This window comes from Mesoplodon mirus (genome assembly GCF_964341445.2).
Source record: "Mesoplodon mirus genome assembly, chromosome: 2".
Classification (NCBI taxonomy): Eukaryota; Metazoa; Chordata; class Mammalia; order Artiodactyla; family Ziphiidae; genus Mesoplodon; species Mesoplodon mirus.
Genome location: NC_138977.1, coordinates 34,292,989 through 34,311,654, shown reverse-complemented (window position 1 = coordinate 34,311,654; position 18,666 = coordinate 34,292,989). Strand labels below are relative to the sequence as shown.

General features: G+C 40.5%; 1 protein-coding gene across 2 annotated transcripts in view; it reads left to right on the top strand.

The window, feature by feature from the left end:
- Window positions 1-4,436: 4,436 nt before the first annotated feature.
- Window positions 4,437-18,666, top strand: part of TLL1 (tolloid like 1) — a 256,251-nt gene continuing 242,021 nt past the window's right edge. For both annotated transcript variants that reach the window (XM_082606006.1, XM_082606005.1), the window contains exon 1: window positions 4,437-5,261. In XM_082606006.1, coding sequence (XP_082462132.1) covers window positions 5,093-5,261 — 169 coding nt within the window. In that variant the 5' untranslated portion in view covers window positions 4,437-5,092. The remainder of the gene's footprint in view (window positions 5,262-18,666) is intronic.

Genomic DNA, 18,666 nt, shown 5'->3' with positions numbered 1-18,666 from the left:
GAAGCCTGTTTTCAAATAATGTGTTTTAGAAGAGCTGGAAATAGTTTGACTTTTTACAACTTATTTATGATGATAATAGCAAACAAATACCAAAAGTGCACTCTATAGTAGGAACTGTAAGTACATCATATATATTAACTAACAATCTTTATAACAACTCGGAAATACTATGGAATAATAAGATAACCCCTGTTTTATGGATGAAGAACCTGAAGGCACATGAGATTAAAAAAGTGGGTCCAAAATTACCAAGCTATTAAGCAGAGAGCTGGAACATGTATTGAGAGACTACTTCCAAGTGATACACTTGTATCTCCCTAGCTCAGTGCTCAGGGGACAACACTGAAGATTCAGTACAGACATACATTGAATACATACAGTTGAATACATATGGTGGACTCAAACCTATCAGTCTCACCAGGTGGGAAATGAGATAACCCCCCCACCCCACCCCTTCTTACTCCATTCCATTCCCTCCATTTCTCTTTGGCAAAGCTGCTGCCTGAATAAAGAATACAATCATACAATCATTTCCAGGTGCCATTAGGCAATAATGCATGGTTTCTGAACAGATAAGTCAGAGGAGCCATTCTTGAGACTTCTATAGCAAATAATGCTTAAATAAGAGAACAAACCAAAAGTGCTGACAGAAAATACATGCAGCTTCTGTGCCCAAACATAGTCTTTCTGCATTGTGCTACTGGCAATGAGAATGGGTGATAAGCAGGTAGGAGAAGGAATAGACTGCAGTACAGGTGCAATGAATTCAGTTCCTATGTCCCCCTACCCGATGCTGTCTGTTAGGTAGGGGGACATAGGAACTGAATTAAATCAGTGTTTATCAAACATCAGCTAACCTTCATGGGCTTCCTATATGGTTGACTTAATTTCATAAAGCGAGTAACTTGTTTTTTAAGCTAAGCATCATTATAAGACATGCATATACAACTGCAAATTTGTTGATTTTTTTCCTAACATACACACACATATGTAACTCTTAAAATTTTTTTAAGTTTATCACTATGTTACCCGAAATGATCTCATGTAGCATCAGTAGCATTTGGGACTCACTTAGAAATAAGAGGTGCTATGTAGAATTGCACAGGACTGAGAGAGAGCCTTAGAAGAAAGAAGGTAAAATAAAGCTTATGTGTTCTGTAGAGGGTCCCATGAGAATGGGGCAAAAGGCAGAGTTAAAAGGTCTGGAGTGGCTAAAAGCCATAAAAACAAAGAGTGTCTCTGTCTTCCACAACAAGGGCAAACTAGTAACAAGGGCAGTACAGCCAATCAGCAAGTACTAAAGAATGACCAGAGACTGTTAAGTCAGTAACCCCTGCTCAGACTAGAATCCACTGCAGAGAAGGAAGTCTCTTTTCTTTGTCTTCATTTCCTGGGGAGGTGTGTGTGTCTTCTTCTAAATAAGCAAACACCTTCTGTAACACTTGTTGTGAAACAAACATTGCCTTCTGTTCACTTCTTCAGTCTGTCTACTTGCTACCAGGAAACAGAAATAAGGGACAGATTTTTGACTGAACGCAATATCATTCTAATTATCAAGAGTTGGGAACATACTGCAGTGGTGATGCATGAAATAATGTGATATAAAAAGTCATAGAATGTAAGATTAAAAAAAAAAAAGAAACTGTGGGAGGTAAACATCATTGAGGCCCAGAGACTCATCTTCTCATGTAAAAATATTTGACTAAGATGAATATAGATTCAGAAGAACAACATTAATACAGAGTAGAATTTTTTAAAGCCTTGAAGTACTAGGTTGAACCTTATAAAATTGCCTATATTTGCTGTTTTCAACCAACAGATTAGACAATTTCATAGAGCCAAAATATATGCACACTACTTAGCTAGCAGGTTGACAGGGGTGAAACCAATGGAGAGAAGGAACCACATTTTATTCCATATATGTCTGAGTTATCTCTTTTTACGAGGAACATGAGCAGAATATATTCATGTATTACCTGGTTTCATAGCAAAAAACAATCACTACTAGCTAATAACAAATTGACTAGATTAGGAAATAGATATTTTTAATTGATATTGTCTACAAGGCAAGTTTATTTTAATTACTGTGATAGCAAACAAGATATACCAGTTGCCATAGAGAGTACCTCTTGCTTCAGCTATCTTTGGTGGCTTCCTCCCTAGGATTGCTGGGGTCCATGCGGTTCTGCTGCAAGCGGCAATGGTAGTCAAAGGCAGCTGCTGCCAGCTAGAAGCCAAGGTTCCTTCAGCATGTCTTATTGAAGCAATCAGTCTCCTCTTTTATCTTCTAAGGAGACTGGATTTACATAGGGCACATATCTATGGCTATATTCATATGATGGAACACTCAACTCCTTTCTCACATGTATTTTTTTTATGTTTTCTTGCAAATTCTTGCAAATTTATATTTTTCAAGGGCAGGGCAAAATCTATTTTTGTTTGCAATCGTACCAACTATAGAAATACAGCTTAAAAGTAAGTATTTTATTATGATAAACTTAGATTTAATACATATTTTAAAATAATATTTAAAAATAAATCAGTGATTTGAGGCCTAGGATACCATGATGTAAATAAGTATTCTCTGCAAGTATTTTAGCTACAAAGAAACATTTCTACATTTTGATTTGAGCCTCTACTATGTCAATTATTCTAACTCTGAGTTACAAATTTATAAAATCGTAAAACTGAGCAACGATAAATTCTGTAAGGAAAATATAATAGGTAGATGTCCCTATATTGTAACATTTTTTCAGGACAAATGAATGAAACATACTTATTACTGCAAAGTAAGTGATGTTTAGGCAAACTCCAGGTAAAAACTCTTGCGAACTTACGTGTGATAAAATAGCCTAAGGAAACGTTTGCAAGTCACTTAAATTAACAAGGGACATTTTAAAGGTCTGGGGGTAGGGAGTGGGGACACTGTCAGCAGCTCAAGAGGATCCTCTAAAAGAAAGCTGTATTTCCTGGGTTTTCAAATAGGCTAAACAAAATACATTCTTGTTTAGAGGATGCACTAGAGGAACGCCACTATTAATTATGCAAACTTGTTTTTGATGGGTAAAAGAATTTGAGAATGACTCAGCAAGAGATTTCAAAACCAAATACTTCTACCTGCTTATTGAACATGTTCTTTCCAGATCTGCTCTCTTTTCTATGACCTGTGGTTAGAAGTTTGAGATTTATGGAAGGAAGGCTCCATTACTTTAGTGGATTTCTGAGAAAGCCCCAGTTTTGCCAGGAACATGAATCAGTCAGTTCTACCCAGTCCTCCCATCCTTTTACTCTTAGTTTAAGTTGGAAATAATTGATACCTCTTCAACTTTAGCCTCTAATTTTTCTTTAACAAACATAAAACCTAGTCAGATCCCCTAACCAAATACTGGGTCTACCTGTCAAAGGTTTGTGTGTTTGTGTGTGTGTGTGTGTGTGTGCATGTGTGTATGTATGTGTGGATGTGTGTGGTTGCCTTCATATTTCCCTCTAGATGAGACTGTATGTTGATGGTAACTCAGAAAAGGGGGAGACATTTAGAAGTCAAATTAAGATGTAAAGGCAACAGAATATTTTTTACAAGTCACTGCTAAAGTGACAGTTCACGATTTAGTTGGAAAAGAGAAGGCTCCCAATCATGAGTCCTTTAAATTTGGGGGAGGAGAAGTCCTCTCACCTATTTTGGAAACTACTTGCAAATGTAGGGAAACCTCTGAATTGCTCACAACAGGGGTTTTGCAGAGATTTCCTCTGATTTTTTTCCTCCCCAATTTCCCACAGCCTGTGTTTGTCCTGCGTCTGCTAGGCTGACATGTGGTTTACCTCGCTAATCCTGCTGCCAGGTTTTACACACTCTCCTCCGAAGTAAAACAACTGAAGCCAGAGGATACTGAGCAACTCTGGGCATGGGCGCCAGAGCTGTCACAGAAAATTTGCTTCCCAAGTGTTCCTTCCAACTTCCCTTCCTGAGCCCGCGTGAGCCACAGCGCAGCCCTTGGCGAGGTCTTCGCGTTTCCTGCTGCTGCAATCTGTAACTGGATTTTGGATATTTTTTTAACTGCAGTTCTGAGGATCTTAGTTCGTAGCACAACTTTGTTGCTTGGGGGACTTTGAAAGCAGTTTCCTTACCTCGGTCGCGGGGGCCCAGACACTTTTCCTCCCCTCCGGGCTGCACCGAGGCGAAGGCAGCAAAGGGGAGTCGCAAGCTCCTTGTGTATTGGGCGGGGGGAGAGGAGGTTTGAGCCGAGTTGTCACCATCCCTCGCCCACCCCCGGTCTGGCGCTCTCGGTTGGCACGTATATCATCTATTAACTGCTGTTCCTGGACGCAGTGCATGATATATTCATTTTTATCTTTAGTAAATTATAAATGGAATTCTCGGCGCGCTCGTGTCTGACTGCTCGTGTAGGGCTACCGAAAGGAGGCGGAGAGGAGGCTGTGGCCCGGATCCTGACCCTGATTGTATGAATAAGTAAGCAGGATGCAAGTGATTGGGTTAGATGCTGTGAAGATTTTTTTTTTCTTTTCTTTTCTTTTCTTTTCTTTTTTTTTTTTTTTTTAAGTTAGGAAGAGGGTAAAAAGACAGCCGGGGGTGGGGGGGAAGGCAAACAGTGCATCCCCAAATCCTCCCACTTTCGCCCTTCTCGCAGCCAGTTGCCGTGCTGCTTCTGCGGCTTTTAATGTCTGGCGGCTAAGGGATGTCTGCCCCCCACCCGCGACCGCGGTCCCCACTTTCAGCTCAGACGCGCTGATGTGCAGACGGGTCTCGTCCTCCCAGGGCGGCGCCGGGTCTTGGGTGCGGGACACGCGCGGGGCCTGAGCCCGGGAATCTGGGAGCCTGAGCCCGGGAGCCTGAGCCTGGGGCAGCCGAGCCGTTCAGCCGCAGGAAGGACGGCCGCGGGGAGGCAGCCTGGCCGCGCGCCCTCCCGGACCCGCTCCGTACCTGCCCCCGCCCGCCACCTAGCCCGCGCCGGGGGACAGGCCTCCCAGCCCTCTCTCGGCCCGACGGCGCCCCATGTCCCCAGACACCTGAGCGCCGGCCGCGCCGAGGAGCCTCCCACGGGGACAGCCACCGGTGCCCTTCCTCGCGAGGAAGATGGGGCTGGAGACGCTTTCCCTGGGGATGCTCGCGTGGCTGGTGGCCACGGGGGCTGTCCTCTGCGCGGAGCTGGGGGTCTGCGCCGGCCTCGACTATGACTACACTTTCGGTGGCAACGGAGAGGAAGAGGCGGAGGCGCTGGACTACAAGGATCCGTGCAAAGCCGGTGAGTGCCCTCTCGGGGCGAGACGACGGGGGCGCGGCTGGCGCTGGGAGGGCGCCGGGTCTCACCTGTCTCCTTCCCACCCCCTCCCCACCCCGAGGGGCCGCGCCGCCTCCTTTGCCGCAGCTCTACGCCGGCGGGACCGGGTGCCAAGCTCTGTCTCCGAGTTTGGGGACCTCCTGGAGTTCCTACACCCCCATCCCCCACCCCCGCCCCGGCGCGGCGTGACGAGCCGCGGACGCAGCAGCCAGGGCTCTGAGTCCAGCGCCCGCGGCCCGGCGCTTCTACGGCGGCGCCGCCCTGGTGCCGGGCGCCAGCGATCCCGCGCTCGGGCGGGCGGACTTCACGTCGGGACACCTTCGCCCCCTCTCGGCCAGGGTCCTGTGTGCGTCCCAGGCGACAAGGGGATGGCGACGCCCTCCAAATCTCCCCCGCTGAATGGATTCAGCGCATTTGCCCATTTCAAGAAACCTTAAAATCACTTCCAAGTTGCCGTCCCATTTAAACTCGTTTCTCGCCCCCACACCCTGTTTGCACCCTGAGACCTGCGGTGGGACCGAGACGCCCCGCCCGACCCTTCTCCCGCCGCCTGAGGTCAGAGTCACACGTCCTGGCCCCGAGGCCCTGTTCCACTGAGTTGAGGCCGAGGTGAACCTGGGTCGGTGGACCCACCATTCACTTTGAGAGGAAAGTGATCACGAGGGTGCTGGGGCCGATTAGGTGAGTGTCTGTAAGCAGAAGGCACGTTCTGCCGCATCTCAAGAGGAAGGGAGGGCAAAATCCCCAAAGTAGCTTTGCCGCTCCGATTCTGTGCGGATGGTCTGCATGCGATGTCTTCCTTTCCTTACTAGGTAAACCTCTTTTGACCTCTCTTGGGCCTGAAGTTAGGAAAGATGTAAGCAAATGAAGGAAAATGCTGGAAATTCCCTTGTTAACTTGTACCTTTGATGGCACATTGTTCTGACAAGGAGGGTATGTTTGTGACAGGGAGCATATGTGCTCACGTTATCAGATCTTTCTTGGTGCACTCTTACTGCACGTAGTTCTTCAAAACTTGGAGTAGCTTAGCAGAAACACGTCAGTCTGGAATTCAGAATTCTGATTTAATTCAATTTTGCTTATAAGTTTCCTCATCACCTTTAACATTCAGTCTATCCCACCAGAAGTTTCCTAGGCCTTCCTTGATAGTTTAGAGGACAAGACACCTTTCTGCTGTGGTTGGGCAGCCAGAACTCAGTATACAACTCCCTAAACCTACTTTTTATTGAGAAATTTGTTTTGAATAATGTTTGCAACTGGGTGAAAATTGAGGGTTTTCTTGTTTTAGGAAAGGTAGAAATAAAGTATATTATTTCTAAAGATTGTCTACGAAAACACCTATTCTGATGCTCTGTTGTGTGAAAGATTCAGTCAGCTACCAATATAAGAAAATCAGGGCTTATCTATACATTGACCTGATTTCAGGAGAATAAATGTAGTTTTCTATACACATTAAAGTAAAAGCTTATGCTTTAAAAAATCATTAACTTCAAATATGCATATATTATAAGAAGTATCAAAAGTTAGCTAATTCATTTTCAGAAGTTATGTTGTTTCAGGCTTATCTTAACATTAGAAGTTGTATAGAAGAAGGTTCTGTGAACGTGTGTGTTTTTCTATTTAAGAGTGTTTGCAATTTTACAATTTAGTTGTACCATGTGTATTGAAACACATCTCAAGCATAAATGTCTATTTTCCTCAGCACATAAACATCCAGGCAAGATAAAAACAACAACAACCTTAAGAGCATTTACTTTTATTTTTCCTTTACTACTTTTTTTTTTTTTTTTTTGCGGTACATGGGCCTCTCACTGTTGTGGCTTCTCCTGTTGTGGAGCACAGGCTCCGGACGCGCAGGCTCAGCGGCCATGGCTCACGGCCCTAGCCTCTCCGTGGCATGTGGGATCTTCTCGGACCGGGGCACGAACCCGTGTCCCCTGCATCGGCAGGCGGACTCTCAACCACTGCGCCACCAGGGAAGCCCTCTACTGGTTTATTTTTGAACAGAGCTGTTGAGGATAAAACAGCAATAAAACTAAATTTGAATGGATTATTATTCTATCTCATTTCTTCCCAATTTTTGCGTACAAGAGGCAAACCTGTACATGTGTGTAATGAAAGAGACATAAGAATGGCCCAAGTGGAAGACTGAGAAGTATGGACAAAATCTGAGATCACTTTTAAATGATCAACCCTGCTTTTTTAACTTAGTGAAATGAAAGGCTTTAATTTACCATCTTGACTAAAGATCAGCAAAATCTTAGTCCCTCTTTTTGGCACTGTATAAGACAAATAAAAGTAATAACAGGGAAAAATTAAATAGTGCATTGAAATCCCAAACAAGAGTCAAAAAAAGGTCACTATAATAAGAAAGATGAAGACAGATATGTGAAAGATAGCCCAAAAGCAAGAGGGGTGCTCTCCAGACTCCAGGATACCTTTGATCTGCCCTTCCCCAAGAGCAGAGTGGAGGGCATGGTCCAGTGAATAAGGTGCTCTTCTCTAACAGGGGTCCTAAGGTTCCTGAAACTATATAGTGGCTTGATGTCATAGTGACTAGCATAGCTTTATGGTTTCAAAGCACTTTGACTACATGATTTCAGCTCAATGCACAGCCCAAATAGTGGAATTTGTTAATGTTACCATTACCCAGATAGGAAAACAGTTGCTTCATGAAGTCAAACCCATTTGTTAACGTTACCCAGAACTTGATTCCAAGTCTCCTTACTCAAAGTCTGCTTGTATTAAACAATTACACTGTATTCTTAGCTGGCCTTTTAGAAGCCTTCCTTGAAATGCAAACAACAGAAACTTGTCCAGGTTTATCTGAGTCTAAACTAATAGAAGTGCAGTTACTTTCATTAACTGATATGAATGAAATGACTAAACATAATTTCATCTTTTCTAAATACAGTGAGAATATAAAGTCCTTGAGGACAGAGATCATAACTGATTTTTAATGTTTATCACAGGGATGGATTAACATTGTTAGATATCTGGAAAGTTCTCAATACTTTCTCATATCTATAGACTATTAATATTGATCTTCATCCCTCATCTACATCTCATTCTAACCAAGATCAAATGTTACCCAAGGAGAAATATTACTTGTTAAAATTATGCCATCCTTAATATATTTGTGAAACAACATAACTTGTATGCCTTTCAAAACTCTGATTTGAAGTTCATGAAACTATAGGACAGAAAGGAAGACTTTGTGTTAATTTAACTTTGCTTTATAAATAAATTTTTGATATAAATAGAAGTAGATAAGTCAGTGTAGCACAGCCTCAGATGTAATTTGTATAGCCAAATCCATTAGAAGAGAAAATAGGTAATTCATCTCTATATATAAACAGACACAAATATGCAGATAATTCAAAGGAATGTCTGTCTTGCACATTAAGGTGTCAGCACAATACATAGTCATCTGAATTTGAAATCAGATTTCTCTTACTTTCTCTAGCTCAGAAGGGTCCTGAGGGATACTGAGAAGCTGATGCTGCAGGAGGTCATTCCAGAACAGAGACTGAGGTGTCCTGTTTCATTGCTGTACTGTACAAGTAGATGTTAATCTGAGTATCTGTGAATATCTGTGAAGAGTCTGGGCTAATTCAGTGTGCAAATTAATCTCTCAGATTTGTCTATAGATTACCTGGAAAAGCAGAGACCTGATAAACCAACTCTGTGTTCTCTCCCTACTCCCTACCTGCTTCCTTCCTCCCTCCCTCCCTCCGCAACCCTTCCTCCCTTCTTTTCTCTTTTTGTATTTAAGGGGGTATCAGGAAAGCACAGGCAATTGGAAATATAATATCTAAAGAGGAAGATTGAATAAATTAGAATTTTGAATGATGAGTAGAGGCTAATAAGACTGATAAGGAAGTGTATCTTTATCCTCTTAAACAAGTGTGAAAACTCTGAAAAAAAGGCTTCCCTACCTTTAATCTTCTGAGTAAATGGTTTATTTTTCTTGAAAAAAATCCAAGCATGATTAAAGGTCAATGACTTGCAAGGTTATATCTGTCTTTAGAGTGGCATATGCAAGCTTGTTTATATAGAAATAGGCTTTTGGTATCCTAAAGGATTATTCTTTCTGCTTTTCTTTATAACCAGTGTCCTAATGTCCTAGCATACTAATTCTTGGAGAAATTTTCATAAATTTATAATCTCTCAGTAAGATCTTGTCATTTTTTTGGTTCTCAGTGTTGTACTTTCTAGCTTCATTGGCAGCCTCCTAGGTATGGCGTTTTAGAATTTGATGTTGAACCCTATGTCTACTTTATTCCATCATAATAATAAATATCCAAACATATACTTATTGCCTGGCACCTCTTTAGGTTGCCAAACCCTCATGTTAAAAATGTATTTCATAGAGCTGCTTCTCTTAGCTAGTCTCTTCTGTTTTAGTTTTCATTCCTCAGATCTTGATTTTTTTTTTTCTCCTCCTGCCTCTAGTGCCAACTCAGAGGTGGTCAAAATACAGTTTTTGCAAAAGGGATGGATAAGAATTCTGTATAGTTGAATTCTATTCATCATTTGCCAATAGTAATTCTTTAGCCCTTGTCCTGAGGGCCTACATTGATTTTTTTGGTCCACCAATGGCAGTTACTGATACTAGTTAGGAATAAGATAGTTTTATCTTAAATATATCCTCTCAGTCTAAGACGACTCTAAAGCTCCTTTTCGTTTGCTTGTTTACACAATCTCCTGAGATCTTCCCACTTTTTGTCTCTGAAGAGGGTAGTATGCTTTACAAATTCAAAATTTAACTGGCATACCTTCTGTGAGGTAGTTCCTGTAATAATTCATGGAACCTTTATGGTTTCCCCTCAAGTAGGTGCTCTTTGAGCCCTCCTTTCTCTGTTTAGGCCTCCTTAGCCCACAGAGGAACAGTTAAAACTGTGTAAGAGCTAGTGAAGGCTTTTTGAGAAAGTTAATATATAATTCCACAACTTTTCCTCTTGCCCTCATGATGGCTCACTTTTCTACAAAAGTCTAATATATACCATATATAGTTTCTTCTACAGAAAACGTATTTTCTTCCCCCATTGTGTATGTATGAATCTGATTTTTGTACATCTTAACAACTTTCCCTGATTTAAAATTTAGACTCACTTTTTTGTAGTTACCACTATATTCTTTGTAAACCTTAAGAATATTAGTCACATTAATGATCCTTTAGGCCTCTCAATCAGTGAGTGTACTGGACAGGGGTTAACCCTTCAATGTTCCTAGAACTCAGGTAGATAGTATCAGATGCTAGTGATTTACTATCATTAATTTTTTTTTCTTTTTAGACTGTTATCTATTGTTTCTAATAGTATATTAGCACCATCTGCTTAAAATGTTTAAAACTAGGACCTTCCCTAAGCTTTTCTAACAAGGCCTGGAAAAGATAGAGGCAAATAATCCATTTAAAATGCAACCTTGCACATCCTGCTGGGACCATCTGGTGTCTGGGGAGGTGGGGGAAGGGAGCTCTGCTGCTCCCCCAAACTGTAAGGAAGGCCCCCGCCCACAGCATTTTGAGCCCACAGTGAGGCCTGGGCTAGGCCAGGGTTCAGGTGCCTGGCCAGATTCCTGGGGATATGAGATTTCCTCTACTAGGGGAATTTTGAGGACTCTTACAGCTCTTTCATGTTCCAAGATCTGGAATTAATCATGGACTTATCCTTCCTAAATTAAGGTGTAGAGAGTTCTCTCCCCAACCCTGGATACAATAGACTGATTTAGCAATGTGGCTTCGGTGGTTTATTTCCTTTAGTTATCTATTGAAGAATGCTACGAGAGGAGGAACATTAAAAAATAATTTATAGCCTCAAAGCTATGAAACAAATTGCATAGAATGTGTTCTTCCTCAGAAATCAGAAGTGGGGGCTCCTTGCTTATTTATTTAGTTCTTGACAACATCAGCCCTGAAAGTGGGATATTAACTATTAAATTTTGAGACATTGTGGGCTGGCGAATGGAATGCTTGCTTTGTCAGCTCCTTACAAAATGTGTACTAATCCTGTCAAGCTGCACTTGTATTAAGAAGTATCGTAAATTAGGTGTTAATTGAACTTCAGAAAGTGAACCAATGAGGTGTTTGTCTTAATCAGCTCTTCTCCTGCAACTTACATTTATAGTTTAACCTAAAATATTTGCCATTGACCATATTAAAAAAACACAAAACTTCTCAAGTGATAATAGTTCCAAAAAGTTGAAACCATGGTCAGAAGTGTTTCCAAATATACTACTTTTCGCAAAGCAAAATCTAATTTTATGTATTAATATGCTTCTAAAGCATTCATCTCAATGTTTGAAAATGACATTTCAACAATTTCTAACACACTGCCCCATTTTACAAATCAGGGAGTCATTACAGAGGTGTAGACACAAACCATGTATTTACTATCAGTGTCTTCTGTGTTGATCAACTTCCTATTGATGACACTTAATTTGTGTGATGAGGGAGGAAGATGTGGAATAGTTTTTGTATTCCTTACATTTCTCACTTTTGTTAAATTTCAGCACATGGATTGTGTGCCACGGGAGCACCTCGAATGGCCCCTAGCCTGGTGGTTGATATCAGCAGGTTCGGAGTTCTCGTTTGCCATGAGTGGATTTGGAGTGTTAAGATAATCCCGGTCCCTGTGCAGCATTGGAACCACCTTGGCCTTAGTTCAGTCAGTTGACTATCCGGAAAGGATTGGAGCTCCATTCCTCTACCCTGATCTTTCTGATCCAAATACCTAGTAGTTGAAGTTTATGGTTTTGTGTTTTGTACTCAGATATTTGTGTTATTAAGTATCCCTCACTGCATGAAAGCTAAATCCCAGGGAAGAACATCATGCAGAACTAGAAAATAGCCAAATGGAGAAATTTCCAGAGAATAAATCCTTGGACTCCATATACCTCACATATCTAGAAATTGCCTTCATGTTTCATGCCAAAGTAACATAGCTCATATTTTTACATTGTAAAAAGTCTCCTGGGGCTTCCCTGGTGGCGCAGTGGTTAAGAATCCGCCTGTCAGTGCAGGGGACACAGGTTTGAGCCCTGGTCTGGGAAGATCCCACATGCCGCAGAGCAACTAAGCCCGTGCACCACAACTACTGAGCCTGCGCTCTAGAGCCCGTGCTCCGTAACAAGAGAAGCCACCTCAGTGAGAAGCCTGCGCACCGCAACGAGGAGTTCTTCCCACTCGCCGCAACTAGAGAAAGCCCGCGCAGCAACGAAGACCAACGCAGCCAAAAATAAATAAATAAAGCAATGCAAAAAATACATTTAAAAAAAAAAAGTCTCGTGTCTTCACCACATCCCTATCAATTAACATTATTGTTAACCCTTTTGGACACATGAGGAAACTGAAACTCAGAAGGATCCAGTGTCTGGTCTGCCATCCCAGTTGATAAACAGTGAGAACTTGACCCCAGGTTTGGTATGTGATGCCTCTCTTTTTATGAATCTCCTTTGCTGGCTCTCCAGTCAGTACAAACCTATTAAGACTGGCAATTGAAGTGATGGCATTTGCGCCATGCGATTCATCCACTGTGATTTTCTTTAGTGAGGATAAATCTTGCCTTCAACGTTCTTATATTTTATAAGCCATATACTGTACTGTCAGAGTAAGGCTAATACTTTCAATTGTATGGAATATTGGTCAGGCCCTACTCCCTTTCAAGAGGGTATTTCCTAAGTGTAGAGTCACAAATGAAATACCTCAACTATGTGTAAGACAAATGAAAATGAATACGACTAATTCTAATAGAGATATATTTGAGTGCAAAGTAGTCTAGGGGAGAAACTGCTATATGTTGCCCCAAGTATATAAGTTGTGACAGCAGGCTTTCCATGTTGTTTAAGGCAGGGGTTGAATTGGATTCGAGTAGAATTCAGTCGTTAGTGTCTTCTTCTTGGCACAGGCCCTGGCGTTTTATGTGGTACCCATTAAATTGTTTCACATTTTAGATTGTTCGCTGAGTATTCATTGAATTCCTGCTTATGAGCCCATAAAGAGTGTGAAGAACATCCTTTCAAATGCAGGCTGTTCAGGAAAGTGGTTTACAGTGTACATTATGTATGTAAATGATGTGTGAATGCCTTTGAGAAAACAAATATGCTGTAAGAAAGTAGTTAAATAACTTTATCTTTTCAATTCCAACTTGTCTAAAAGCCCTCAGGTCAAAAACTTGAAATCTTTGATGGCTCATAGAGTTAACTAAACTTCTTGGAACTCCAGTCTGGTTTCCTAAGAGTAGGAAGTCTGGCACATTCAAAATATATACTATGTGTAATATTTACTATATTACAATTTCTTAGAAGAAAACATATTACTGTTAGCAAATTATCATGTTGTCTAGGAGGAAGATTTTCTGCTTGTACTTTTTCTCTAACACAGGATTAAGAATGAAACTGGTAAAACAGTTTTTCTAAACCTAAGAACAAGGGGAGGTTTTCCTTTCATATTTACTTTTTAGTCCCAGGAGAAGAAATAATATATATTTGGATCTCCATGAAGTGTGGCCTGCAGGCAGTCATCAGGGGAAGAATAATTAGGATTTGCCACGTGGAATGGGTAACAGAAGTAATGACCTAAAAATCAGGGGCCTTGTGTTGCATTATGTTTCTATGCTCAAAGAGATTGTGAGCAGTTTGCTGGGGAAACAAGTGACCAAGAGTTAAATGCAGAAAGAAGATTCTGATTATAGGCTATACCTCCCGTGTGTCCCAGGATTTAAATGTTTATAATAAGAACAGATTTCTCGTGTATGTGAGGGTGGAATGGAGCGTCATACACAAAGCTGTATGCTTCATAAACAAGTATCCTTTAATATCCCCTATTTCTGTATTGCATGATACCTGTAGCTTAGTGTTTTATGATAACATGTGTTATGTTACCCAATGATAGAATCAGAATTTGAATCCAGAATTCTGGATTCCATGTGCTGCCATGATGTTTCTTCCTTTTTCTTCTTCCTCTCCCTCTTGCCTTCCTCCTCCTCCTTCTTTTTCTTCTTCTTTTGGTATGAGGGCTTTTTTGCAATTTGGGGATGGCTTCAAAAATCATTTTCTTTAAAGATTTCAGGGAGGCCAGAATAGTGCATCTATTAAAATCTTGGGCTTTGGAGTGACATGGATATGAATTCTAATACTGGACACACCACATAGTAACTACACATAGTTTTACATACTGAGTGGCTTTTGACAAGTTATTTACCACCTTTATGTTTCGGTTTTATGATCTATAAAATGGGAATGATGTTATAATTCTCATGGTGTGTTTTTTTTCTTTTTTATAAATTTATTTATTTATTTATCTATTTTTTAATTTATTCTTTGGCTGCGTTGGGACTTCATTGTTGCACACAGGCTTTCTCTAGTTGCGGCGAGTGGGGGCTACTCTGTTGCGGTGTGCTCTCTTCTCATTGCGGTGGCTTTTCTTGTTGCAGAGCATGGGCTTTAGGCGTGTGGGCTTCAGTAGCTGTGGCTTGTGGGCTCTACAGGGCAGTCTCAGTAGTTGTGGTGCACGGGCTTAGTTGTCCCGCAGCATGTGGGATCTTCCTGGACTAGGGTTCAAACCCATATCCCCTGCATTGGCAGGTGGATTCTTAACCCCTGCACCACCAGGGAAGTCCCTCATGGTGTTATTATAAGAATTAAATGAATGTGAAGTAAAAATCACTCTGGAACATAGTAAACACTGTAATTTTTATTCATAACATAAATATATAGGAAGTAGAGGGTTTTCTTTAAAATTGCAACTGCTTACATGTAAGAAGACGATCTTTATAAAAACGTTTGTGAGATAAAGTTATTTTCTCTTGCCATATATAAAAATGTATTCATATCTCAAGTCCTCTAAACCTTAAAATTGAGTTTAATCCCTCAGATAGACCTTTTTGTTTGGAAATATATCAGAGGTAACCAATAGAAATATCTTCTATGTGTTGTTCTCCTGGTTATTTGCTCAGATGCCTAATACACTCAAAATATATTCACAATTTTCAATTCATATTGCCTAATGTGTGAGTAGAATCTTGTCTATATAGTCTTTCAGTAATTTCTGGTTCATGTTTTATTTGCCATATGAATTAACTTGAAGAGCTTACATACTCACAACCCTATGTTTACACAGAGTTAAGTTTACACATGGCTCTAAGCTACAAATATTCATAAATTCATCAAACCTTTATTGAACAACACATACTTACAGAAGTATGAAAAATGATACAGTGCCTTACCTGGCATAGCCTTAATTTTACCATTTGTAGGTAGATGATAGTTAATGTATAAAGTTTTTTTAAGTTTATTAATCACATATTTGTATGCTAAAGTTATTTCAATTTAGCATTTGCAAATCGATACTATTATAAATTATGATAATCAGAATATATATTCTTGTAAATTTTTCCTGGAATTTTCTTTACTCATGATATATGAAGAATAAAGCTTTGTGGAGAGTGTAACAACTTTTAAGTAACTAGTTTGTAGACTCTGTTACTCGGCAGTGGGCTGGGATAGGATGTAAGCAATTATTTGGATGTAGTCTGTATTGGCAATCATGCTTTCCATTTATTCTTTACTCAAATATCTTGATTTAAAATTTTCAACTTATTTTTGTCATATTTTTCCATACCAGAGTACACCTCTGTTCTCCACAATATATCCCTTCCTTAAATGCATTTAAAGGTACGTGGTTGGGCTTCCCTGGTGGCGCAGTGGTTGGGAGTCCGCCTGCCGATGCAGGGGACGCGGGTTCGTTCCTCGGTCCGGGAGGATCCCACGTGCCGCGGAGCGGCTGGGCCCGTGAGCCATGGCCGCTGAGCATGCACGTCTGGAGCCTGTGCTCCGCAACGGGAGAGACCACGGCAGTGAGAGGCCCGCGTACAGCAAAAAAAAAAAAAAAAAAAAGTACTTGGTTAACTTTTTCTTTGTTTACAAATTAGGAGAAGCAAAAGCAAACGATAAAACAGATGACATGAATATCTAGATTTTTTTACTTACACTGTTCTACCGTGGTTTCAAAAAGCAAATGTAAGTTTTTCTTTCTTTACATAATTCTAAGTGGGTAGTGGTATGGCAATTGGAAAACAAACTGGACTGGTAGTTAAGAAATGTAATTTCTACTATTGGTTCTGCTGTTGTATTTTCACGTAATCTTTGGGACGTCCCTTGATTTTTCTTTACCTCAGTCTCTGAGACTTAGAAATCTCTAAGCCTGTTCAAGTCCCAAAGTTTTCAGAATCCTGGTTTCTCTGACATCAGAACAAGAGCTCTTCTGATGTGGTACCAAGAAATCTCAGGGCCAGTGACCCACACTGTCCACTCAGAGGAAAGGGAAGATTTTACACCTCTTCAGTGGTCAGTCTTGATAAAGCCTGAGGTTTCTCATGGTTCCAACCAAATCATGGCAGCCACCAGGTTGCAGCTGCGATAGGTTGTGCAGTTCCTTGACTTGACTTTGCCGAAACTGGCCTTGAAACCAATTTATGCATAATTTCCCACCGCTCTTTTCCAACCTCAGTCCATCAGTAAAAATCTGTCAGAGTAGTGACAAGTTATGTGGGCATCACATATGTGCTTATCAGAGAATGTTAGTCTCACATCAGCATCAGAATTGAGTGTTGTTCAGTCAGATTTGTATGTTGGATGAGCAGAACATGGCCAGTGGATGGGAAAAATCCAATTCTTTCAAGTTTGAGGTTAATGTTCATAATGGAAAGAACAAGAAATTTAGGCAAGGAAATTGCAGGAAAGTTTTTCTGGCTTTAAGCATTTTTACTAAATACATGACATATTAAAAGACACATTATATTAATCTCTTATATCTGTCCTTGAAAACATTCTTCTGCTTGGCACAAGAGCATGATGCTAATTATCTTCATAAAAGTCAAATTCAAAAACCTCCAGTTTACTGAATTGTCTACTAAGGAACTACTCTTTTCATCATAAGTTAACTTATGTATATATTTTCTAATGAAGAGTCTCAATTCTCAACCAAGTCTTTACCAAAGGAAGTTTTCATTCTTGAGCTTTCATAATAGTAAAGAATGAACTCCAATAGAAATTAATAGCATGAATCTAGGTAATGTAGTTTAAAGAGCCCTGGATATTGTGTCAGGAGACCTAGGTGTAAGTCTTGACTCTTCTGTGTTTAATTACATTATCTTGGTCTACTTACTGAACATTTCTGAGCCTAAATTCTCTCATTTGTAACATGGGGTTAGTGATACTTAGTCCATAAAACATGTAAGGGTAAAATGCACAAGGTCTTGGTAAACTGTGATGCACCATACAGATGCAAATTAACACAACCAGTATTTTGCAACTGATATGTTTCAGGAAGATGCTTGGGGTGTACAAATAAGGTGTGTTCCCTTATAGTAAGGATTTCAGTATCTGCCAGAAAAAAAGCAACATGTGTTTCACTTATCAATATGAATGTGTAATAAACAAAATACTGTGGTAACACAGATGAAGGAATTCATTAATTATATTTGGAATACAGAAGGCTTGTAAGGGAAGGTGGCATTTGAACTGAATCTTGAAGTCTTGTAGTATTTTTCCTGGAGAAAATGTGGTGGAAAACTTTAGACTCAAATAACTAAATAAAAATTGAAGTTGTGAAGATTCATGGACTTTTATGAAAGGACAGTAAGTGGTAAACAATCTAACGTGGGCAGGGTATGCTAGGGTTTGTGGTTTGGCAAGAAATGATTCTGTTAGGTGCAATGTAAAGGATCTTTAATGCCTAACTAAGGGGGGTGAATTTGATCCCCTTGGCAGTGGGATGGGGACTTACTGAAGTTTTGAAGCAGGTCATTAGCTTGATAACAGCCACATTTTTTAAAGATAAGTGAGGATGTGGAGGATGGTCAGATATAGTTGCTGTAGGAAGTAAGGAGCAAGTGGGAGGAGGGAAACTTGCTGGAGTAAGAGTAGAGACAAGTATTGATGAGTGCTTGCATATGCACTGTGTCAGCAGTAGTAGAAAAGCGAGGTTCTATTTAAAAGACCAGTCAACAACTGGATGGCCTTGGGGTGGAGGTCGAGAGATATAAAGAAAAGGAAGAGTTCAAGATGATGTCTTCGTGGCTGCCTACGTGAGTGGCGTGAGAAACTGGTACAGATGAGCCACGAAAGAAACAGGATAAAAAACACATTTGTGTTTTGTAAAACAAGTAAGTTTGGATCTCTTTGAGTTGCACAAAATTTTTGATGTTTGTTATGCAGGTCTTGGCCTGCTGTTGTTCTTTAGAGGTAGATTGGTTATGCCTGGGCTTTTGTATTCTGTATTAACTTTGAAATCAACTCATCATGTCCCACTGTTTGGATTTAGATGAGAATTGCATTGAATCTATGGGTTACTTTACAGAGAATTATT